Here is a 25,246-nt window from a genome sequence, read left to right as displayed (position 1 = left end):
TGTTCTTTACTGATTTCAGATTCCTGCAAAGTGAATGATTGTGAAGCCTTAAAAGAGAATACGACATATTACGACAAACTCGAACAATTGTAACTGAAATTATGGTGAAACATAGTTTTTAAGTTGGAGAGGGAAAGAGTAATCTATATCACAAGAGAGATATTGAATTCACCGCTCATTCTTGACTAATTTTAATCCCAAGCACGAGATATTACGAAAAAGAGTCAAAGAAAATGTACCTTATATTGTATCTAAACCGAATTAATTTTAGATCGTGGAAATCTGAAAGAAATCGGGGGAGGGGGTGGGGAATAATAAGAAGGTAAATGCACTGCTGTATTTTTTGCTGATTTTAACTCTCTGCAGAGGGGATGATTGGGAACCCTCATAGAAAATGTACGACAAATCACACCAAAACCGGTAGACAGATTTTAACCATAAACTGTAGAGATTTTTCCAATCTTATAAAGAAAATATATATATCATGTTTTGTCATAATCGAAATATTTGTACGCGATTTATACTGGTAGATTGTCTAGCATACGCTGGAAGAAATAGACATTTTCCACCTCAAAATACGTTTGGCAACACTGCACATACTTAAGAGCTTTAGAAGATAGGTGACGTATAGGTTCTAGCTTTATGTATTTGCCTTCCAGCTAAAATTATATACAACGAGCTATCCCTTCCTCTCTGCCCCTGACTATGTTTGCGAAAATGATGTTTGTTTTCCATGTTTTCATTGGATTTGTTATACTGTATTGAATTATCAAAGAAGAGTTTCCTTTCTTTTTCTTTTTTTTTTTTTTAATAATAAAAGCTGTCCTTTTTTTTCTCTTCGTACTTCTGTTCGAGTAGCACTTGAGGTAATGTCCTCGTCTTCAACATGCTGGAAAAAAAAAAAAAAAAAAAAACGTTGTGTTTTAAAACACACTATTTCTTGGCCTTCTGTTTGTCCGCATTCGAAGCTTGTGCTGGGCAAGAAAGGTCAGCTGAAAAGAAGCGATGTTGCCAATAATAGATTTACTATTTTGAGCAGATGTGCTTAAATCCAAAGGAGAATTATAAATTCCGCCAATGTACATGTATAAACTTATACATGGAGTGGGTTTTACCCCCTCATACTTGATGGATTACAATCCCAAACAATAAAGTTATTTTTACAAGTGGAAGTAAGGCAGATACCAAGTTTCATCAAAACCGGGTAAGTTTTACGAGAGCTATCGTAGAACAGACGAATGGACAGGCAAACAGATACACAAATGCCAATCGAATCGAAGAGTAGAAGCTTCGCTAACGCTTGTACCGATATGTTTTTTTTTTTTTTTTTCATCATTCCTCGAACTTTTTATAAACAAAGACCAGTCTTATTAGAATTGTTCTACGGACTACTCTACACTTGCCTCCTTCGAAAGCATGTTTTTCAATAACCCGGCAGTTCGGATAACTTGGCTACACCCTAGCAGGGCGAAAAACCCTCGCGCGCAAACTCGTGCAAGGTCATTGCCCGCGTGCGTGTCCTTCCTCTTCACGCGTCATCGACTAAACACTGTCGAAACTGCCATTCTGTATTTTGAACAACAAAATGCGTCAGTAATGAACTTTCCCTTCGCCGTTTTCGTAATGAAGCAGCAAAACTCAAGAGTGCAGTGCGGAAAACAACAGGTCTTTTAAAAAAATGTAGCCAGTTTTTGCGAAGTCGGCTAGGTAATTTCATTATAGACAGCTTTTATCAGATAAATTACTGTAAAGTGTGTATTCATTAATTTTCATTTTCATGTACCTAGGTATAGTAAAGGCTCTTTCCTTTGTTTAAGGGTAATTGGCAGTTTATTCTCTGTTGTATTCTTAAGCAGCCAATACATACAAATACAGTACTGTATTTTCTGAGAAAGCACTCGTAATTATTCTTTTTGCAACCCCAGTCCCGATAACCCGGCATTTTCAGAAACGTAGCCATCCTTCGCTCCATATTAGACCGAGTTTTCGGGACTCTACTAGTATATTTACATTTTAAGTTAGAATTAATTAAAATTCATGTAATTTTATATTGGTATTAATAGAAAAAATATATATTACTTTTTTTAAAAATATATTGAAGGCTATCGAGAATATTTTTTATAATAAATCTAAATAAGGTATTAAAATTTGTATATAATTTGTTTAATGATATAATCTATTATTTGTATAGGTTGTACTTATTTGAGATTCTCAGCCATAGTGTGTTATATGCAGTTCACTTGAATTTTTAGTTCTTGTCTTTTTGGAGTTATGTGGAGTCCAAGATGACCAAGAGAGGACCACAATTTGAGATACGCTGCTCTATATCATTAGTACTATATATAACAATTATAACCGTAACAGCATAAATGTGTACTCATATTTAAGAATCGCTTAGTATGTAATTTATTTATATAATTTATTTAAATATATTACATTATGATAATTACTATTTTTTGCAGCGAAAATAGTTCAAATAGTGTTTGGTCACTATGGCGTGGTGACTTGTCTTAGCCGGTCAGAGTGCAATATTACATCGGACTGCTACATAGCATCGGGGTCTGCTGATTGCACTGTTCTGTTGTGGCATTGGAACGCTCGAACACAGACTATTGTTGGCGAAGGAGAAATCCCCACTCCACGAGCAACCCTCACAGGACACGAACAACCAGTTACAAGTGTCGTCATATCTGCAGAACTTGGGTTGGTTGTTTCAGGCTCACAAAGTAAGTGTTTTTCTTTCTATCTAAATGATTATTTATCTTTATGATATTATTTTAAGGCGTACTGAAATACCGCTTCTCATGAGGTTAGCAAAGTCAAGCAGTACTGAGTTTGGTCAGAGGAAAGATAGGTGACCGTTCGTACTCACCAGGTGGTGTTGGTTGTGGCGACCACTCAGCGTCGTGAGAACGATCAGAGAGCTATTTGAAAGAAAGAAGCAGTTAACTCCAATTTACAACACTGCACATACCTAAGAGTGTTAGAAGATACTGCAAGATAGGTGACGTATAGGTAGCAAATTTAGGAAGCCAACATTAACGGCGAGGGGAACCGATGTGCTGACCACACATCATCTCAAAGGCATGAGTGCTATAAGCCAGCTAGTAGCCCCTGGCCCTCTGAAGACTGTTGTGCCAGAAGTTTTCAAGTTCAGATACTATTTTGAAGTTAATATTGCCATTATCGATGAGATATAATACGTTTTACTACCTTGTACTTGCCTCGACTACAACTTAATGGAGGTGATATTACACTGTTCTTAAGCTTTCAGACTAGTTGTACTCGGAGCAAAACAAACGAATTGACGTTTGGAGAAGCACGTTAATAATACCGTGACGTGGCTTCTCTTCGCAACACAGATTTCCATGTGCTTTTGAACTGTCAATTCGTTTCTAATTTTGCTCCATGCATACTATTAGGTATAGACTTCCATTAAAAACATTTTGTTATACGCAGGTTTCACTGTACTAGTTTAGCTTCATGTTAAAATTTGAGCATATTGATTGTCGTATGTTCACGATATGGGAAGCAAGAGTTCAGATATAAATATAAAAACGCTACTTAGTTCTGGTATAGAAAAATGTATAGAATATAGAGTTGTCCACATTAAAATGCTTTACTATACTTTTAAATTTTTAATAAAATATCACACAATACTGTTCATATATAATAAAAAATAATAAAAGATCAGAGAAACAAAGTTGTTTCCTCAACTCCATCAGCACACATGCATAAACGATAATATTAATATTGATACTATAGATATTTATGTATTGTTGCAAGCAATGCTTTTAAAGAAAAGGTGTCTGACTCACTATCAATATGTTATTACAGCAACTTTCTCACTTTTAACATATCATCTGACATACCTCGTCTTCTCTAGTTATGTTCTTCTTTTAGTATCAACCGCAACCATGAGTTCACGTATTTGGTGGGTTAAATTAATATGTGAGGGGGATCCTATTATCCTGATGAACATCAGTGTACAATTTGTTCGTACAAACAAAGATAACCTAGATGAAGTTAATATAATGTTTATCTGAGAGAACCCATTTTCATGTCCTCTGGAAGAAATTGTAATTATGTCCACAGTGCGCTTTAGTAAAAATAGTGTATCTGAAATTTTATTTCTCTTTTAATACTTCCGACCTGCTTCTCTTTCATTTAATTGGAATTTTAATGGTTTCCAAGACAAGCGTCAAATTTTAAACAAATGAAAGATATTAGCAGGTGCACGAAACTATTGATAACCTTTTACAAATGCAAGTACCTATTATATATTGTTCCAGTCTTCAAAAAGATTGTAATTGAAAAATTCATTTTGTGAATAGAAAAGTACAAAACAGCTAGGGAAATCGCATTGTTTGAAAAAAATAAAGAGAAAAGGTGCCAGTGTTGTGTACTGCTAGAAAAAAAGGTACTGATCATATAATAGTCAAGAATTCAGATATATAAATAAACGTTTTGGTATAGAAAACTACGTAAAAGTACAGTAGATTGTCAAAATTTAAATGTTTCAATATACTTACCAAATTTTAGTGGAATATCACATAATATTCTTCATATATAATCTCTACTCCCACACTTAAACAATAACATAAACATAGTTACTATAGAGATTTCTATATTGTTGTGAATAATAATATTTACATACTGTTTATAAATTGAATCAAACACAAGAAAATTCAAATTTATCTATCTGTTACGAGGTAACGCTTCTTAAGAAAGGTATGAATTGTACTATATCAATATTTTAGTTTATTAGAATGAACTATATAAGTAATTCTTCTCTTTTATCATTGATCTATAATAATGCAGCATGATGTATCATGGAAACTAGATATACTTACAGTGTCGTTATTATTTCTATCAAAATATTACTATTGTTAAAGCAGAAGCTCATAGTTAGCAAGTATTTAAATATTCATTTCAATAGCATCATTAGAAAATAAACAATAATTAATATTAGTTGTTACTCTTGCACGTCACACTGTTTAAGTTTGTTAACTTGTTTGCAGTAGCGTTCCTTTTCATTACGAGGCTATTTGAAACCTGGATCTTTTAATTTCGTATCCAATCCACATGCACTTCTGTAGGGGACCCTCTGTGTGAAAATTAATTATTAACGATACACTACGTAGAAAAGCAGACCCTTATTTGCATAATGTACGTGATCTCATGGAATACCAAGGAGGCTTTAAATATAAGAGATAATCCTGGCATCATGTTTCATCTTACAGGTCCCGATATACTGAATTATAAGAACTGTCTATTATTTAAAACGTGCAGAAGTCTAAAACATACATTGATGCTTAAATTTCCGCATGCTGTTCTTTGAAATTAAATGGTTACCTAACATGCTGTCGTTTGATATTAAATGGTTACCTAACTATTAATTGCAGAAACTTCATAAGAAGTTCGAATATTTATAGGGACATATATTATATAACGTGTGTGCAATAAAAGGAAACGATTTTAACAAATCTTTACTGAGTAAATTAAACCATAAATACCGTTTGATTTGAACAGCACCACCCGATTACCTCGAGTATTGAGCTCCTTATACTGTAAATTTATTATTATTATTATTATTATTATTATTATTATTATTATTATTATTATTATTATTATTTTGAGATTTCCGGCGCTCCTGTGAAGTTTATATGAGAACATTCTAAGGTTGAGAAACGTTCAGATCTACTTGATAAACGTGAAATTGAAATTGATCTTTAGTTTTCTAACTTGACATTTATCTTCATACAATAGTTCGCATGCCCTATCTGTCAAAAAGTGGACTACTATACCAGAGTCACACCAGATTTCGCGTAGGTCAATAAAGTATATAAGCACGTAAATCTAACTATGAGAGACAAACAGAATTTTCATTTTACCTCCGTAGAAATGTTGACTAGTATTATTATTATTATTATTATTATTATTATTATTATTATTATTATTTAGTAAATTATATTTCAGTGCTTGTTATTTTTTATGATACTGTAGTCTCTTGAACGGTGTTTATGAACAAAAGTTTGTATGTACTGAAGTATTGTGTGCAGGAAATCTGTAATTTGTATATTCTGTTTTGGGTTCGTGTTTCACTTCCTTTGTGGAGCAGTTACATAAGTTGTTATATACCATTAACAAAAGCTCATAAAAATATAGTAACATTTAATGGTAGCCAAAGTGTCTAATATTAAAGTTTATTATTTTTTCAGATGGTCCTGTTCTAGTTCACACTACATTTGGTGACCTTCTTCGATCTCTGGACCCGCCTTCAGGTTTCTTCTCTCCGGAGAATATCGCAATGTCCAGAGAAGGAGTGATAGTTGTAAATTACGAAAAGGGAAACATTGCCGCTTTCACAATTAATGGGAAACGATTAAGATATGAATCGCACAATGATAATTTACAGGTAAAACTGTTATAGATGTTGTAAGTCATGTCCTGTTGAGGCATTTCAGTTACTGTTTTAAGTTAATTTGCTCTCTTATTGTTAATTTTTGTAATTGGGCGTTCATTAATGAGATTATGACTTAAGTAAAGGGAGAACCTTAGTTCTACTAAACTGTGATTGTCATACTACTATATTATGTAAACAGTAACAAAGACGTAGTTAAGTCAAGAAAAGTAGCACAGATATGAGAGCAATACTAATACTAGAGACCGGATATTAAGTAAAATGCCTATTTCTTAATGTTAGGGATATGATAAAAAATGAACACGATGAAGGGTGTTTCTCCAATTTCATCAAAACATATTTTTCCTAAATTATTGTTTAAATGTTGAATATTGTATATTCTTTATATACGAGAGAAAGTTAAGCATGAATCAATTCAGAAATTCTGAACTTAGATACTTATTCTTTCTTAGAGAACTAATGATTATACAACCTATAAAAGGTGCCCACGATTGGATAAATTTCTAATTACGCTTTTTAACTAAGTTGAGGATACTGAATTCAGTGAAACTATTTTTGAACCTACCTGTTCATGGGATCATGAGAAAACTTATCTCAAAATTGGGATCTTTGAAGTACCGCTTACTCCAATACTGAAAGTGCCCTCGCTTCGATTTCTAATTGTGGTTTTGTACTACTTCCTCAATCCAATGAAGCTATTTTCAAATATATCTGTTTATGAACTCAGGATAAAAATTATCACAAGTCCGGGATATAGAGACGTGTTCAAATTATTAGACTCACGCTCGAAAAATGCAAAATTGATGTAGGAGTCCTAATTTCAGAGTTCTAGAACATTTAATTTAATGGTTAAACCACCAATATAGGACCCTTCATTTGTTTACTATACAGTTGAAGTGGTGATATCACCGTTGAACAGCAGATGGTATTAGTGAGGGGGAAAATTCTGCAAGTGGTGTTTCAGTTGTAGATAGCTATTGTGGTTCCTATCAACAAGTTACAGTCTGAAGTGTTGTGGTTGCTGTCGTCAGAAGTTAACTACATTCAAAGCATTCAACAGGTCGAATGGGCCAGTTTAAAATGATCGTGACGTGTTTTGTGCATCAATCTTTTATTCTGTGTAGTCCTGTAATTGCATCATAATGGGAAAAGCAAAAGAGCTTTCTCCGCGTAAAATGGAAGTTAACAAAATACTTCTGGTGTAAATAAGATATACACGGCAATACATTGCTAGTAGAGTTGGGATAGAACAAAAATTTGTGAGTAGAATCTCTGTTGAAATGAACAAGAGCCAAAATAGGGTTGAGAAGTGTGGGCGAAAACCAAAGCTATCGCTAAGAGGTATCAGAAAACTAAAAAGATTGGCTCTGGGAAACAGAAGTGCAACTTCAGATAGACTTAAGCATAAAAATGGCTGAGTATGGCGCAGACATTTGGCCTGAAAGTGTTCGAAGGATTATTTATGCCGAGGAAATAAAAGCACACGGTCAAGAAAGGAAAAAAAAAAAAAAATTAGAGTCTACTCTAATCATGGCCTAGGCCTAGATAGGAGGCCCAGAATATTGGATTGCTGACGATTGGAGAATAGTGTGTTTCAGTGAAGAATCATGTATCTTTGTGTCTGATGAATGTTCACAATATGTGCGACGTTGACCTGGGAGGAATTTAAGTTGGAATGTCTTTAATAAACCGCGAAGCATCCTACTTCAGTCATGATCTCGGGTGTGATCTCTGTCTTCGGTTCTGGAAGACTGTATATAGTAGAGAGGACAATGAAGCACGACCAATACCTGCAAGTTCTTCAAGAAGAACTGCTTTCCCAGACTGCAGTCTGGTGATGACGTGCAATTCATCTTTATGCATGATGGAGCCCCATGCCACCGGGTCAAAGCTGTAACAAAATTATTCGAGGACAACAAAATTAGTGTTCTTCCGTGGCTAGTCACTAGTCCTGATATGAACCCGATTGAAAACTTTTGGAGCTTCATGAAAGAAAAGCTAGAGAAGAAGCACATTAGAACCGAACTTCAATTGATGAAAGAGATCAACAATTTGTAGTATCATGATGCTGAATTGAAGGCAAAATGTGCTAAACTCGTACATAGGATACCACAAAGGATAAAAGACTTAATAAAGTATAAGGGATTTCATAAGAAATATTAATCTTTGTGTGAGAGATAATTTTCTTGTAAGTATTCCATTTCATTTTTTGTTTCCAATTTGGATATACACACTTTACAGTAATTATATTTGAATGTTACGTACGCATTTGTTTTATTGATATTGAAAAGCATATGCCACGCCCACTAGAAATTAGGACAGAGTTACAAAGTAGTAATTTGGACTAAGTTCGAACGTATTTTTGCACGTAATATTGTAAGAACAGTAAAATATTCAGAAACTGAATGTTGAGTCTAATAATTTGAACACGTCTGTATATTTATATCCCAAATTTGAGATCACTTTTCTAGGCACACTATGGACTCGTGCTTAAAAATAGTTCCATTGAACCAGCATTCTCAAATTGTATAATAATTGCAATTAGAAATGTACCCAAGCGTGGTCGCTGTTACTATTGGCGATAATTTGAGGTCATTTTCCTTTCGTGATCCTATGGACGGATAAGGGTGTCTCAAAAGTCCCTTAAGAACCGTGCTACAGATGTAGTTCAGGGATTGGCATGATTTAACTATATAGTAATACTGTAGAATATGAGGAACTTGATTGCTGTGAGTAACTTTGGCGGTGGTATCTTTATATCCGCCATATTGGATTCAGGTTATTTGTTTCTGGTGACATTCTAGCCTAAAATTATGTACCATACATATACCTTTCCATTTAAATAATTTGACCTCAATCCAATATGGCAAAATCAAGATGGCCGCCGCCATGGTCACTCGCAGCAATCAAGTTCCCCCTAGCCATACAGCATTACTACATCGTCAAATCATGCCAATCTCTGAACTGCACATCTCTACCACGGCTGTTAAGGGACTTTTGGGACACCCTGTATTTAAAAATATTTTCATTGGACTCAGTATCTTTCAGTTAATATAAAAAGTGCAATTAGAATCTTATCCAAGCGTGGACACTTTTTACTAATGGCATGATCAGTAGTTCTTTGTTTACTTTTTTGTATAAAAGTAACGAAAAACAGAAAATGAAACGAAGTTGGATTTCTCCCATTGGCTCATCATTGATGAGAAGAGGTCACCTGGCAGGAAGCTCCTTTATTCTGTCATATATAAATGTACTTCGTAGCGCCGCCTGTCACGTAACAGATCAGAAATCACGCGTATAGTAACGAAAGTGATACTTCTCCCAAACTAAATGACATTTCATATGTATTAATTCCGATGCAAGTTATCATTATCTGTTACAAACTGCCGTCATGCAGATATCGTTACAATCATCAATGAAACCATTACTCATTAACTGTTGGCTAGATACACGAAAACGCATCAATTGAAGGAAGGAAAATGTCATTACATTTACATGAATTGAACATTGAATCAATATTCTGTTGTAGTAACTTGTTATTCTTGCACTTAAAACAGTTACATTGTGAGTAAATCACTAATTGCAATAGAGTAACTCTATAGAACTATGTATAAACAAAGTTCCAGTTAATGGTCTCAACGTAGAAACAAAGTATTGACTGTACAAAGTTCAGCACTTCCATCTCCTTAAATCGAGTTGGCGAAGACCGAAGTCAAAAGTAAAGATGCTGTTATTGCACAACACTTTTTATACCCAGAGTCTACGTGAGAATTAGTGAGTCAGTCTTTATTTCTTTAATATGCGTGTCCTTTGCAGACAAGGAAACACACATTTAGCTTAATGAACTGATAGGATGAATATTTAACAATAAAATATTAATCTGGAACTCACTTAAATACTATTGTCAACTTCTTCGTATACGTTCCAGCGACTCCTTGTCATTATTCTTGGTTCTTGTCTTTTAAAGAATGTTTATATTGATTAATTTCTATCCATAGAAAATCAATATTATACTTCATAGACACCATACACTCTGAATGTACTTCTAAAAAACTAGTTGAATGGTCAATATACTTCAGTATTATACGATTTTAAGGCTTACCTTGTCCAGAATAAAAGAAATATACAGAAATTACTTTCTGTTGCATGTTCTATAGTCTTCAGTCTATGTTTTAGATGCTGTAATACCAACTACTTTCTCTGTAAAAGAAAAAAAAAAAGAAAAAAACCTTATACATTTAAGAAAAAAGAAAGGTTGAAAACTAAACTGTTAATTCTCTGTGCCTCTAAACATTCCTGTTTCATTTCTTTTTTAACATATTTAGTTTGCCTAGTTTCTAGCTGGTTAGTAAACCGCTAGAATTACAGTTCTTTCGGAAGTAATAACTCTGTATATAGTTAGAGGGACTACAAAGTGAATAAAATATTAAAATCTTGGTTTTATCACATACAGTGGGATTTTGATATTTCCTTTTTGAAAAATACTTTTTTCCCCATTCTTTGTGAGATACTTAGTACTCAAAAATATTGATTTACGTATATATTATTTTTTCCAGTGCTTGTTGCTAAGCCGTGACGGCGAGTATCTGATGACTGGTGGAGACAAAGGAATCGTCGAAGTATGGAGGACGTTTAACTTGGCTTTGCTATATGCGTTCCCTGCATGTGATAGTAGTGTTCGATCATTGGCATTGTCACATGACCAAAAGTAAGTCTGTCACATTATTAACGTTATTCATGTACTTTTGTGCTTTGAAATAAAGTACTTATAAGTAACAGTATGCAGTGGCGTACGCAAGGGGGAGATTCCAGATTGAAACCCCCCACCCGTTGAGCAAGACATGGAAAAATAAATATTTACTACCGGTATATATATTGGGTCGATGTATAAGTTCGTGTTGTTTTCTTTTGGGCTGGCAACAATGTGGCGTGAAGCGATTGTTTATCGTTATTCCGTTGTTTTACCGTAGTCTGGAGTTTGTGCGTTGTGAAACACGGGTTTTCTTGATTGTAAACGTATTATTTATTGTATATATTTCAGAGAAACTAATATGGAATGTCAAGTTGAGAAAAGTGATCATTTCCGTCACATTTCACTCTTCGAGTTTAACCGAGGACCCAGTGCAACAAGCTGCGAGAACAATTTGTGCAGTGTACGGGAATGAAAGCTCCATTAACTTGGAACGCCATCATCCCAAAATTCATTCTTTTATATCTCATCATTTTGCACCGTTTTGCACCTTGATTTAAAAATTCTGCATTCTCACCATTACTGAGAAATTCAAAATGGCGTTCCAAGTTAATGGTATTTCAGCCACTAACTAATTACCAAGATTTAACAATACCATCATCATCTAGTAGTTTTGCACCGTTTTGCACCCTCTTTCAAAAATTTTGTACCATCACCCTAACCGAGAAAATAACATTTCAAAATTAAAAATTCGAAATTCGAAATTTGCCACAAAAGCAAAATTTCAGTTTCAACCTGCCATAAGATAGAGTACGTTTTGCACCTTCCGAAAGTACCAATATTTCATTTTGTACTCTCACAGTTACCGAGAAATTTAAAATTCAAAGTGCCGAATTACCATTAACTTGGAACGCCACTATTTTGTATTGAACAATTAAGAACACCAGCGTCTTCTACGAGTTTTGCACCAGCAGAAAATGTCAATATTTCATTTTGTACCCTCACCATTAATGAGAAATTCCTAATTCAAAATGCCGAATTACCATTAACTTGGAACGCCACCAATTCGTATTGAAGAACCAAGAATAACAGCGTTTTCTACAAGTTTTGCACGCACAGAAAATGTCGATATTTCATTTTGTAACCTCACAGTTAATGAGAAATTCCAAATTCAAAATGCCGAAATAACATTAACCTGGAAAGCCAGCAACATCTTTCGAAGAAATAACAACATTAGAGTCTTCTACCGTTGTAGCATTTTCAGAAAATGTGGATAATGAGAAATTTAAAGTTCAAAATGCCGAATAATCATTAATTTGGAATGCCACCAATTCGTATTGCAGAACTAAGAACACTGGCGTCTTCTACGAGTTTTATATTCTCTGAAACTGTCGACATTTCATTTTGTACCCTCACAGTTAATGAGAAATTTTCAATTTAAAGTGCCTAATTATCATTAACTTGAAACAGCACGAACTCATTTTCAAGAAATAAGATAAGCGTTTCCTATAATTCCTGCTCCGTCAGAAAATGCCGATAATTCGTTTTGTGTCTTCACAGTTAACGAGGAATTCAAATTCAACATGCCACAAATCACATTTTGTCTACAGTAAAACATATTTTAGCGAAAGGATAGTTTAGTAATGAATAATTAATTAAACTGTACTAATACGCAGATATTATGTTACAAGATAGTTAAATTAATTACGTTAAAATATGACTAAGTGTACTGATAAAGTATACTATTTTATTATTAGCATAGGTAAAAGTGGATCTGAAAAGGAAGGGGACGCATGAGGTCTCGCTGTTCCCTGTGCCTATCTTTGCCAATTGTATTTTTTTTAGGAAGTAGAGAATGCCATAGATATTATCATTAACTTTTAACGCCATAGATATTTTTTGGAAGCGGGGTAACGGCGTCCACTTGCGTTCCCCCTCACTTTTACACCCGATTGTTTGCTGGAAGTTATTTCGATGTGCAAAGCTCGTAGAATAAGCTGGTGTTCTTACGTCGTCAAAATGAGTTGGTGGCGTTCCAAGTTAATGGCAATTCGGCATTTTGAATTTTGAATTTCTCATTAACTGTGAGAGTACAAAATGAATTATCGACATTTTCTAAGGGTGCAAAACTCGTGGAAGACGCTGGTGTTCTTAATTCTTCAGTACGAAATAGTGGCGGTCCAAGTTAGTGGTAATTCGGCATTTTGAATTCGGAAGTTCCCATTAACTGTGAGGGTACAAAATTAAATATTGGTATATTCTCCAGGTGCAAAACTCGTAGAAGACGCTGATGTTCTTAATTCGTTAATCGAATTGCTGGCGTTCCAAGTTAATGGTAATTCGGCATTTTGAATTTTAGATTTCTCATTAACTGTGAGGGTACAAAATGAAATATCGACATTTTGTGAGAGTGCAAAACTCGTAGATGACGCTGATATTGTTAATTCTTCGAAACGAGTTGGTGGCGTTCCAAGTTAATGGTAATTCGACATTTTGAATTTTAAATTTCTTGGTAACTGAGAGAGTACAAAATGAAATATTGGTATTTTCTGAGGGTGCAAAACGTGCTCTACCTTATGGCAGGTTAAAAATTAAATTTAGTTTTTGTGGGAAATTTTGAATTTTGATTTTTAATTGTTATTTTCGCGGTTTGGGTGATGGTACAAAATTTTTGAAAGAGGATGCAAAACGGTGCAAAACTAGGAGATGATGATGGTACTGTTAAATCTTGAAAATGAGTTAGTGGCTGAAATACCATTAACTTGGAACACCATTTTGAATTTCGAATTTTTCAGTAATGGTGAGGATACAAAATGTTTCAATCACGGTGCCAAATCGGTGCAAAACGATGAGATATAAAAGAATGAATTTTGGGATGGTGGCGTTCCAAGTGAATGGATCTGGGAATGAAGCAATTGCTGAAAAAACAGCACAGAAATGGTTTTCCCGCTTTCGAGTAGGACGGTTTGATATGTCTGATGATCCACGTTCTGGAAGACCCTCATATTTTGATGAAAATCGCTTGAATGAGTTGCTTCATGAGAATCCTCATCAAACAACGTGAGAAATGGCGCAAGTTTTTGAATGTGATGTATGCAATGTATTGTTACACGTAGAATATGTTAATGTTACGTCTATGTTGTATTTGAATTAACAGAACAGCAGAATAAAAATAAAATATAAGAACCGCACGAACTTGCATCAACCCAATATAACACAAAAATCACGCGTGTCCTGAAAGAATATGACATTGAGTGCTTGAAACCCCTTTGATGAAATTTGCGTACACTGCTAGTAGAATGTATTTAGAATGCTTATTGTTAGTTTACATGTTTCTTTTTTAAATTCAAGTTCTATTTTTATAAAAATATTTTCACTTTTCTAAATTTGAGTTGGTAAGTATCGAGTAACCGAACTCAATTTATTTTCAAAATTGAACAAATTATTCGAAATAAATTACCCTTTACTTTCAGATTTACTAAAAGTATGAAAATATTCGGAAACGCGCTTTACGAACACCTTATTTTGCCCCCTTCATTCCGATGGGTGAACTTAGGAGTCAACTCACAAATTTCGAAAAGTAGCAAAGGTAATGGTATATATTGCTTCAAAGCCCTCTGTACCCTTTTCAAAATTGTTCATTATTATCAATGTGAAACAGTACAGAGGTCTATTTAGTTTCGAAAATAAGGATTCTCTTTTTTCAAGGTTGAAGATGTAATAAATGATATTTTTGAACACAAATTGTTAACAAGTTTTGTATTAATTACCTAGATACTTACTATTACTACCTAACTTACTTACCTACATTTCTTTGGTAAATATATGCTGCGCGCATCCTTTAATATATTGAAAAGGAAATTGCTTACCTATTTGCACAGTGATTCATTTAACGGGGCAATTTATTTCGTTCCACTTCTGCAACTATCTGCAGGGTGACCTCAGAAGTCGATCGACATTCAATAGTTCACTTCATTTCTTGCAGAGCTACTCATGGTGGAATAGTGTGTAATGCATGATCCTGAATTTACACAGTAACTTTTGATCACTAAAATTTAAATAATAGCAATAAAATAAATTGAAGTACAAAAGTGGAACACACACACACACACACTCTTCTTCATTAGTAAAATGGTGACATGTTTAAAAAAAAAAAAAAAAAAAACTTTAAAAAATATCATGTTACCAAATAAGAATTTGGAAAATTCTTGGATGCAGTTATTGATAATTTCCTAATAATAATTGATATTAACTCTCTATTAATAATAGCCAAAAATTACAATATATTATCTTTCTCTTATGTTAATTAATTAATTAAAAATATGTAAATTGCCCGTATTTATATCTTCCTGAAGTATTATACAAGATTTTTCTCTTAAATACGATATTTACTACAAAGTAAGTATTGTACAGTCAGCGACAAAAGTTTTCCGTTTGGTAAAATTTATTTTGAGAATAACAGTTGTACTTGTATTTGTATAACACATACAGAATAACGGTGGTATGGCTGAAACGTACAAAAAATTACATTCTTTTTTAATTACTGAAAACTTTACTCAAATTTTCCTTCCATTCTGAAGTTACTTACGAAACTAATTTCATCGAACGGAAAGAACTTTTGTCGCTGACTGGACAACAGATACAAAATTTTTGATCCACTACGAAAACATTGTGTTTTTATCTATATCATTAATATAAGTGTCTATTAAAATGACATAGTGAGCCTTTATTTAACCCTGCAATCATTTCCTTTCATTTTTCTTACTTCCACCATTAATGTTGTCTGTTTCGAGCATGAATTTGATATCAATATTGCTCAAAGTGACATTTATAATGTGACCTTTGAGGTAAAGTATCTCAAGAAATCCATGTTAGACAGTTTCGAAATCTTTGCCAAATGGTTGAGTAATTCAATGATAATTCAGGTTCTTGATGTTTTTTGCTGTAAACTTTCTATATGCTTATCAAAGCGAGAAAATATCCAATTTTAATCTTTTCTCAATGCATGTTGTAAGTCTTCCTAAATTCTAGCTTTTTAAAATATCTAAAAGTCAGTCGAATAAAATATTTTTAATCTAAGTCACTTTTTCTATCTAATTCTTTATGCTTTAACATTTATGTGATTTTTCTTTCTTCTAATTAAAAACTTTTCCTTTTTGTTCAATATTTGTGATTCATTCTTTTTCCAATCCAATTTGTCCGTAATTCATTCTAAAATAATATTTCCCAAAAATAATATTTAAGGCATCTTTCCTTTACAATTAATATTTATACATTTCTTCTTTTAATCCAACCTTCTCAATAAGCAAAATATATGATTATCCGTCTTAATTCATTTTTATGTAATTCTTCCCTCTGAATCAATATTTGTGTGGTTGTTCTTTGTCCTTAGTAATTCTTATATTAAAAAAAAAAAAAAAAAAAAGACAGATTTCTATATTTTTGTGAGTTTTCTTTGCTTAGTTTAATTTTTGTTAATCCCGTTTCTTATTAGCTACAATATTTGACTTTCTTTTGTTTTATTCAAATTATTTCTTCCTTGTAAATATGATTCTTTCTTCCTAAAATTTAATTTTTATTACAGTATAACATATATTTAACAAATCACTTGGGGGTTATTTTTTCTTAAATGGGAGATTTTACTAAGTAAGGTTTAATATAAAAGAAGTGAACATTAAAAAAAAAAAAAGTTTCACTGAGATGTAGAAGATAAGCTTTTAACATTTTAATATACGTTATGTTTTTAAAATAGTAGATCTGAATGAATTTGATTTGCACTTCTAAGATTTTACATCCAAAAAGATAATAAAATTAACATATTTAAATAAATATAGAAAGCATCTTCCTTCAAACGTGTTATTAAATGACAAACAACTGAATCTATAACAACATTATCCATGGCTTTGGATTGAATATTGTAACAAACGAAACACTGACCAAAGCTTCAACACACACTGTATTTTAAACTATAATGTATTACAATTTCGGATATCTATCATATCCTTCATCAGACATTATATAGACACTAGTGTCTATATAGAATCTGATGAAGGATATGGTAGATATACGAAACTGTAACATATTATAATTTAAGATACAGTATCTGTTGAAGCTTTGGTCAGTATTTCTTTTGTTACAACTGAATCTAACCTACTGTTTTTTAAAAATATGTACACTGTCAGTGTGTTCATCTTCCCAAGACTAAAATGAAGAGAGTGAGAGAAAAAAGAAAAAGTTAGCAAAACCTGAATAAAAAATATTGACGCTTTGCTATACATCTATAACTTTTACTATTAAAAATAACTACTTCCAAACTAAGGTACTCTTTATTTACGGACACGGGTACACAAACTTCAAAAGTACTTTACTAATTTTTATCCTCATGCTACTAAATAATATTCTTCACAGTACTTCTAACAAGCCCACTTGCATACTCCAACTTCATTCTTGCTCACACGAACTCTTTGACTCATGCCCACCACAGACTATTGACGGTAGTCTAACACTCTTCACAGACTATTTGCTATACCACATTCTCCACAGATTATTCACTATTTAATTCTTCCACATTCTTCACAGATTATTCACTATTACACTCTTCCACATTCTTCACATATTATTGACTATTACACGCTTGTTGAAAATATTGAAGTATTGGCACGAAATTTTTGTCGATAGTTATGGTATACCCACATACTTATCGATTCTAGTAAGTGTAACGTCCCATGGGAGATGGATATCAACTGTGCCTTCCATTGATTAATGATGTTTCTTCGCTTTTTTTTTTTAATTCGTGTGTGTATTAAGTACGGGAAATTTACTTATGTTGTTTCTCTTAAATGCATTTTAAATGCATTATGTATATATAGCGTTATTTTTTTCAGGACTAAGTTAATCTTTTGTTAAATGCAGTAACGTAAAATCTGAGTTATTCATTCTCAATAATATGTATTCTTCTTCCTTTTTGGAATACAATATAGCACTATAATATATATACACGCAAGTGTGTTTCCTTTATTTATTTATTTTTACTTTCTAACTTTTTTTGCTATTATAAACTATAGTCTTTGAATTTTGTATCATGTTTAGGTTGTAGATGAGGCTTCATATAGCCTTAACCTTGACATGTAAAACGAGTCGAAATAAATAATAAATAAATGATAATGTGTGAGACTCCAGTAATGTTTTTTTTTTTTCTTTCCATATTTTAGGTTCCTTTTAGCTGGGCTTGCAACCGGATCCATAGTCGTGTTTCACATAGACTTCAACAGATGGCATCATGAATTCCAACAGAGATACTAAAGGCATATACAATGTAAAAGGAAAGGACAAAATATAAAATTTATCGCGATTTGTGAAGATAACTATTATTTGCAGCTAATTTTTTTTGTGTCTTATGTGCATACGAGTTATCAATGGGCGCAGTAAAATACATAAATATACATATTCATAATTTAAAAAAAAGAAAAGAAAATATTCCCAGATGGGTGTTTTATGACTTTTAAGTACGTTGTTAATTAAGTGATACAACAAGTACTTCATTTGAAGTTTTTCACATTCCAATGTCCAATTTTTGTGATGCACTTTTGTATTTACTGGGGTTGGTCTTTATCATTACACATTGTTACCACAATTGTATTTTTTTAACTGTTGTAATTATTATAATATATATATCTATATATAGTGGCGGAAGACTTACACAGTGTTTGTGTAACACTCCAAGCTGTGATTCCAAGAGCGAAGAAAAACAGCCAAGTTTTGCATAATAAAAATGAATAAGAAAGTAATTTAAAGGGAAAATAAACACAAAAAAGTTGTTAATTGTTTCAATTAAATTTTTATGATTTTTTAAAGTGGAATTAGTCGCCATTTTTAAAGAACGATAAACAATGAACATGTATTATCGAGATTAGTACTTAAATGTATTTTGTCAATACTAAGTGTAAGCAGTATTATAGGTATCGGCTATATTGTATGATAATAGGTATACCATACACAGATATATATGTGTACTAGAAATAAATTGTTCCCGATTCAGACAGTTCAACCACGAAAATTGAGAAAAGCAGTTGCTCACAATAAACGGTGGTATTTTTTGGTTATACAAAGGAACGGGGCTTCCAAAAGAGCTCCTAATTTAATTAATCGTCCCCCTTAGTCAACATTAATTATAAATAAATAAATAAAAGAAAAGCTTGTACAGATAAATCTTGTAATATTTATATTAATTAATTAAAAATACCAGTGGATCCAAATTCTAAATAATTTGCGAAAAAAAATGAAAAAAAATATTGGATGTTGATAAAGGAAATATATTGGTAATTTATAGTTAAGAAAAAACAGCGTTTTCTACATTATCATCCAGTTATGTGAAACTAATATATATATATTTAGGAACAAGAATTAAAAAAAAAAAAAAAAAAAAAAAAACTTGGCTGATACATTATTATCATTTCCTTTATATGGTTTTGAATTTAGCTACCTGATAACTACTATGTGTATCCGCATAATTCTGTTTGTGTGAGGATATATACAATTATATAAACATATATCTATGGATGTGGGGCATAGGTGATTGCGTACATGTATTATTCAAATTCAGTGTGCCTGATTATTCGATGTGCGAATGCAGTTAATATTGAATGCGCGTTTGTATGCAGTGCAAGTGGATTATTATTTTTCTCTCTCGCTCCTCTCCTGTTTGTGCTTTTAAAGTAAATACACCAGTTGTAAGATAATGATTTAGTATTTAATACTTTGTCTATTTTTTTTTTTTTTGAATATTGTAAAAATTTAAAAAAAGAAAAAAAACATAAAAAGGCTAATCTAGTCATGCAATGCAACATGAGGTGGCATCCGCGCTTTTTGTAAGTATTCCCTCCAGACTGATATAAAAACCTGTCCATTTCACATACACTCTGTATGTATATACATAATATAAACATTTAAGTGAATGAATAAAATGAAGAAAAGAAAGTGTAAAATAACAAATACATCACATTCTTTCTTTTACCTTTTTCTTGTTATTTTGTAACTTTTGATGTTGGCAATAATACAAATATTATATATATATATATATATTTAAAAAAAATTAAAAATCCATCCGTTCCATGCTAAACAAGGTAAAAACAGTTCTCAAATGGTACATTCATGAGATTAAAAAAAGTATTTAAGTATGGAGCAGTTAGTTATTTCAAAGAAACAAGTCTGGATTGAAAAATCCTTTTGTTTTCCTTTCCGAAACAGTACAGCATGGTAGTTAATATATATATAACTTCATTAAGTATTATGAGATATGGCGCTCTTGATTGGTTAATTATTTTCTAATTATTATTATATAGGTAAAAAATTAAAAGAACTGCTCGAGTAATCGTAGTGTAAAAGTACATACAAAAGTAAATAGTTAGTGCAAAACAAAAATGAAAGAATCTGTGATGATTCTTTGTAATTGTCCAAGCTAGAAAATGCTTATAATCTTTTTGCTGTAATGTAGATGTCATAAGTAAAGCATATATATACATATACATTAAAAGGTTTCTTGACAAAGAAATGAATGATTTTTTCCTGATTATATACATGCATATATATATATATATTATACATAAATATAGAAATGAGATATATTTGTCAAGGAATCATTGTGTTGCAATATGCAGAATTATTGCTTAATATACGGTGTGCATGTTTTATAGGGCAGAATTGTCAGCAGCTGATTCACAGGTTGTATATTTCACAGCCATAGTGTAATGATTAGAGAAAATAAAATTATATTGTACTAAGAAAATCAAAATTAGCGCTTTCATTTTACTTCTTTACAACGAGAATAATGTACTACCACTTACTATATTATGCTCCCTTAACTTCTATGAATACTATATTTAATTGAATATAAGTGCTTCCTTTTTTTTTTTTTTTTTTTTTTTTTTGATAGTTTTTGCCCTAAAATTCTTGCGGGGGACGCTTATAACAACACAATTGCTGTTTAATTGTCGTTTTCTTCTGCACATCAAACAAGAGAATTGGGAAAGGGGAACTTAACTCTATTGTTAATCACAAAGTAATGTCATTATTTGATATTTTCCCTGTCAAAATGAGGAAGGGGAACGAAAACTATGAACAATGATTTGAAATGAAGTGAAATCTTTGTTTTACGCCCTACGATTATGCCGCTAAGGCTAAAGGAGACGGTGATGATGAGAAATGAAAGAAATAGTGGAGTGAAGAATGTGAGAGGAAATGGGAGAACCCCGAGAAAACCCACGCACACGCTGTTTGTCCACAACAAGGCTCACTTAGCGCGAACGGAACGAACCAAGGACCCCATGCAGCAGAGGTGAACGTTCTACTACTGAGCCACCGCGATCCCTGAACAATGATACGAGAATATTCACGAGTCATAAGACTTACCGTAACACCATTCGACACTTTTGGCAATCACAAAATACTGTCATTGTGTAATTTTCTGTATCGAAATACTGTAAGAATGGTGGAATTAGTCGCCTTTCTTATAGTTTTTGACACAGAAGCGTAAAGCTGTAATTTTTTAGTTCATAATATTGCATGTAAGTCCAAGCTTGTATTTTTCAGAATGGATCAAGCTACTACGTACCTTCTAGGGTCATAAAGGAGTGCTTATATCCGCATATTAAACGGAGTCTCAAAATAGACATTACATTTTAGGAAGGCGCTTATATTCGAGTAAATACGGAATTTTATTTTCGGCGACGTCGAAAGAATATGTTTGTCCATTTGCCTTGAGTCTTAATTGAATACACTCAAGCGAGCGTAAGTAAGTGATAAAAAGCGATCTCACTCAACAATTGGCAGGTTCCGATAAAAATTTTCTTTCGAAAATAAAAGTATAGCGTCTATAGTATTTCCTCCGCAGCCAATCATCCGGACTGAAGTTTTTCTCATTCCCACACCAGATGAATGCTGCATCGGAACCTTTAGATACAAGTCCTAGAAAACCTTCTTCTTGGTCATTTTTGCTTCTTTTATTGCTTATTGTAGTGAAAGATTATCTTTCAGGCTATATCTGGAAGAATGAATAATAAATGAATCTCCTTATCATTTTCTTCATATGATAATGAAGATAAGAGAAAAATCAACTGAGCTTGATGTGAGAAGTTTTGGATTTTTTATTTCTTGATTATGAGGTGATATTAGATATTTCAAAGTATCGGTCCGCATTTTGTAGCACAATATTCGAAATCTTAATTGCTTATAAGTTCAAATCATATTTACAGTTTATGCCTCTTCATGGCAAAGTTGCAAATGCGCATAATCCCGTGTTCGATCATCGGTAGAGGATTGCCTCGAATAGATATTCTACTAGTGGTTCGGTCCCCGCTTTAAGTAGTAAAGCCCATTTCATAGTAGATCCCGCCCCGTAAAATTTCAACCAATCAAATAATTCGCATTTTTAAGTTGTTCCATTTTAATATTGAACTATTGAATTAATATATACTAGATTAAACAGGTGAGCTCCATTTCATAGTGTGAAATTATGTTAGATTGCCGAAACACTGGAACTAGGGAAGTTGCACATCTATATATTCTAGTTGCAATAGAAAGATCAGATCAAAGATGTTCTTCTTACGTTGAATCCATATCAGAAAGCCAATACTAGCTACCTCTTCTTGTTTATGGTCTATGAAGATCGATCTTGAAATCGGGAGTAATAGAATTTCTATCACTTTTTGGTTTTAGTAGAAAAATGCGGGTAAAGATATTACTTTTTCTGAATAGATTTTAAGAAAGAAAACTGTTATCGCTATTACCGTATATGTTCTATGCCGATCAACATTGAAATCGGAAATGGTTAATTTCTACTAATTTCGGTTTGAATAAAGGATAAGATAGAACCTATTATTGAGACAGAATCAATTCAAAGAAAGAAAAAAAAAACACTTCTCGATATCACTTATCGTTTCTGCTCTGATACCGGTCGACAGACAGACAGACGGACAAAGCCGTTCTATAGGACTTCAAATACTTATGCATAGCGTAGTTTCAAAGTCTAAAATTATATACAGTTAAATTTTGTATACGTGCGGTTATAGTTCTTCAAGATCTTGTTGAATTGTAACGTTATACTTGAATCTTAAGAACAAGGGAAGATACACATTCTACTTTTTGACTTTAAAAGGGCTTTTGAAAAGTGGAAATGAATACGCCAAAATCGACTGTTCCCATCACAATCTTTCTGTTTCTTCAAATAATTTTCCCATACCATTTGATTCCTAACAAAACACATTTTCTGTTTAATTCCAATAATTACTTCAGGACTGAACTCAAACCCTTTGCTCCTGAGTGGAGAAACTCCCAAAATATTTTAACGGTATTCCCTGAAAACAATAAAATGATTGTGGCAAGGGAATACATAGCTTATATTTATTAATACTTTATATATATATATATATATATATATATATATATATATATATATATATATATATATATATATATATTTAGTAATCTTTTATATAAAATACAGTTTTCGTTTGTGTGCGCTATCATCATCACACCTGAATTCATTGAGGATTATTTCCGGTATTATGGCTGGTAATCGCCTGCGGCATGATATACATATAATAGTCTTTTAAAAATTTAATTCTGGCTTGGAATAGGGGAAGAGTGGGAGAGGAATAAGTTTTAGTTAGAGCTGCAGTTCAAAAATCTTGAGGAAAAAGACCAAGATGGGAAGTCTTCTTTTCTAATATTCTTTCTCAGTATTTACGTCAACTCTACGTACATTAGCCGTCTTCTTCTCTTGACTATAGAGAACAAACCGGCTTCGGCTATAAACCAAGATCTGTACACCATAACATTTCATAATATTCTCAAATGCGTACGAAGTTCATCAATGTCTATCACTATCCTCAGTTTCGTCAAGATCGGATGGATTTTATCAATCGTGATTTAGGGATTTTTTTTTTTTTTCATTTCACTAAGTTGAAACCTAAATTTGGTGGTCAATAACTCAAGAATGAATGATCTGCATTCCTTAATATTTAATATGCGTACTGAGCTTGTGAAGGACTATCACATGCCAAGTTTGGTCAAGATCGGGTTAGTATTGTCGATAGCGTGTCATATAAAATATCCTTTCACAAAGTCCAAGCTCAGATTTGATGGCCAATAACTCAGAAATCTAAGGCCTGCACCCCATAATATTTCAAATGTGTACTAAGCTCGTGAAGTTCTATAATCATGCCGGTTTTATTTATTTATTTATTTACGAACATAATTCCAGGTACAGCTGAATGCCAGTTTATAAATAGCCTATATTTATATCATAGGCTGGAGTATCTAACAAATCTAAGAGGTGATAACATAGGATAATAATAATAATAATAAATCAGAACATCAAGTAATAGCAAGAAAGGTTGACAATAGCCGCCATTAAAGTGACGTCGTAGTGCAGAACAGAGCCCGGCCCGGCCCGACCCGTTTCAAGTAATATCAAACTAGACCGGGCCCTAACCGGGCCGGGCACATTTCGGCCCTACCCGGGCCGAGCACATATCGGGCCGGCCCGGATACTCTGAAAGACGGTTCGGAAACTAATGTTGTCAGCCTATTTGTTTTTTTTAATGTCCTCCACTACCTCTATTTTTGCCGTGTTTGTACGGTCTTACTGTCAGCCTATGTTAATCGTAATGTGTTTGGGAAACTAACTTTATTCAAGACTGCGATGTACTGGTAATACTATTACTATTACTACTTCTACTATTACTACTACGACCACTGCTAATACTACTACAAGTGCTACGACTTCGCGTCAGAGTTGACATGTCTGGTGGTACCGAATTTACCTTCTAAGTACAGAATAAAATTGAGAAATGCTAGTTATTATGGCCGGTCTGCGTAGAATGTGAACCGATGCTTGATCTACGAGGGAGAATAGTGGCTCAATAGAAAAAACACTCACATCTGGTGCTAGAGGTCGTCGGATCAATCCCTGCTCATGCTATGTGAGCTTTGTTGTGGACAAACATCGTGTGCATGGGAGTTTCTGGGGTGGTCCCGCTTCCTCCCGCTGTTTTCTTTCCACCAATTCATCCCATCATCATCCATTCAGTCTGAGCCGTAGTTACCTAAAGAACGTATGATAAAGTCAAGTACTT

At 33.0% G+C, this 25,246-nt stretch overlaps 1 protein-coding gene across 8 annotated transcripts in view; it reads left to right on the top strand.

Moving 5' to 3' along the window:
• The window catches only part of rg (A kinase anchor protein rugose), a 1,617,632-nt gene extending 1,596,920 nt beyond the window's left edge, over positions 1 to 20,712 (top strand). For all 8 annotated transcript variants that reach the window (XM_081738911.1, XM_081738906.1, XM_081738912.1 and 5 more), the window contains 4 exons: positions 2,463 to 2,726; positions 6,222 to 6,418; positions 10,981 to 11,132; positions 18,326 to 20,712. In XM_081738911.1, the coding sequence (XP_081595037.1) occupies positions 2,463 to 2,726; positions 6,222 to 6,418; positions 10,981 to 11,132; positions 18,326 to 18,416 (704 nt within the window). In that variant the 3' untranslated portion in view covers positions 18,417 to 20,712. The remainder of the gene's footprint in view (positions 1 to 2,462; positions 2,727 to 6,221; positions 6,419 to 10,980; positions 11,133 to 18,325) is intronic.
• The last annotated feature ends 4,534 nt before the right edge of the window (positions 20,713 to 25,246 follow it).

Source organism: Thermobia domestica, chromosome 14 (assembly GCF_964235325.1).
Source record: "Thermobia domestica chromosome 14, izTheDome1.hap1.1, whole genome shotgun sequence".
Classification (NCBI taxonomy): Eukaryota; Metazoa; Arthropoda; class Insecta; order Zygentoma; family Lepismatidae; genus Thermobia; species Thermobia domestica.
This window is presented reverse-complemented; position numbering and strand designations above follow the sequence as displayed.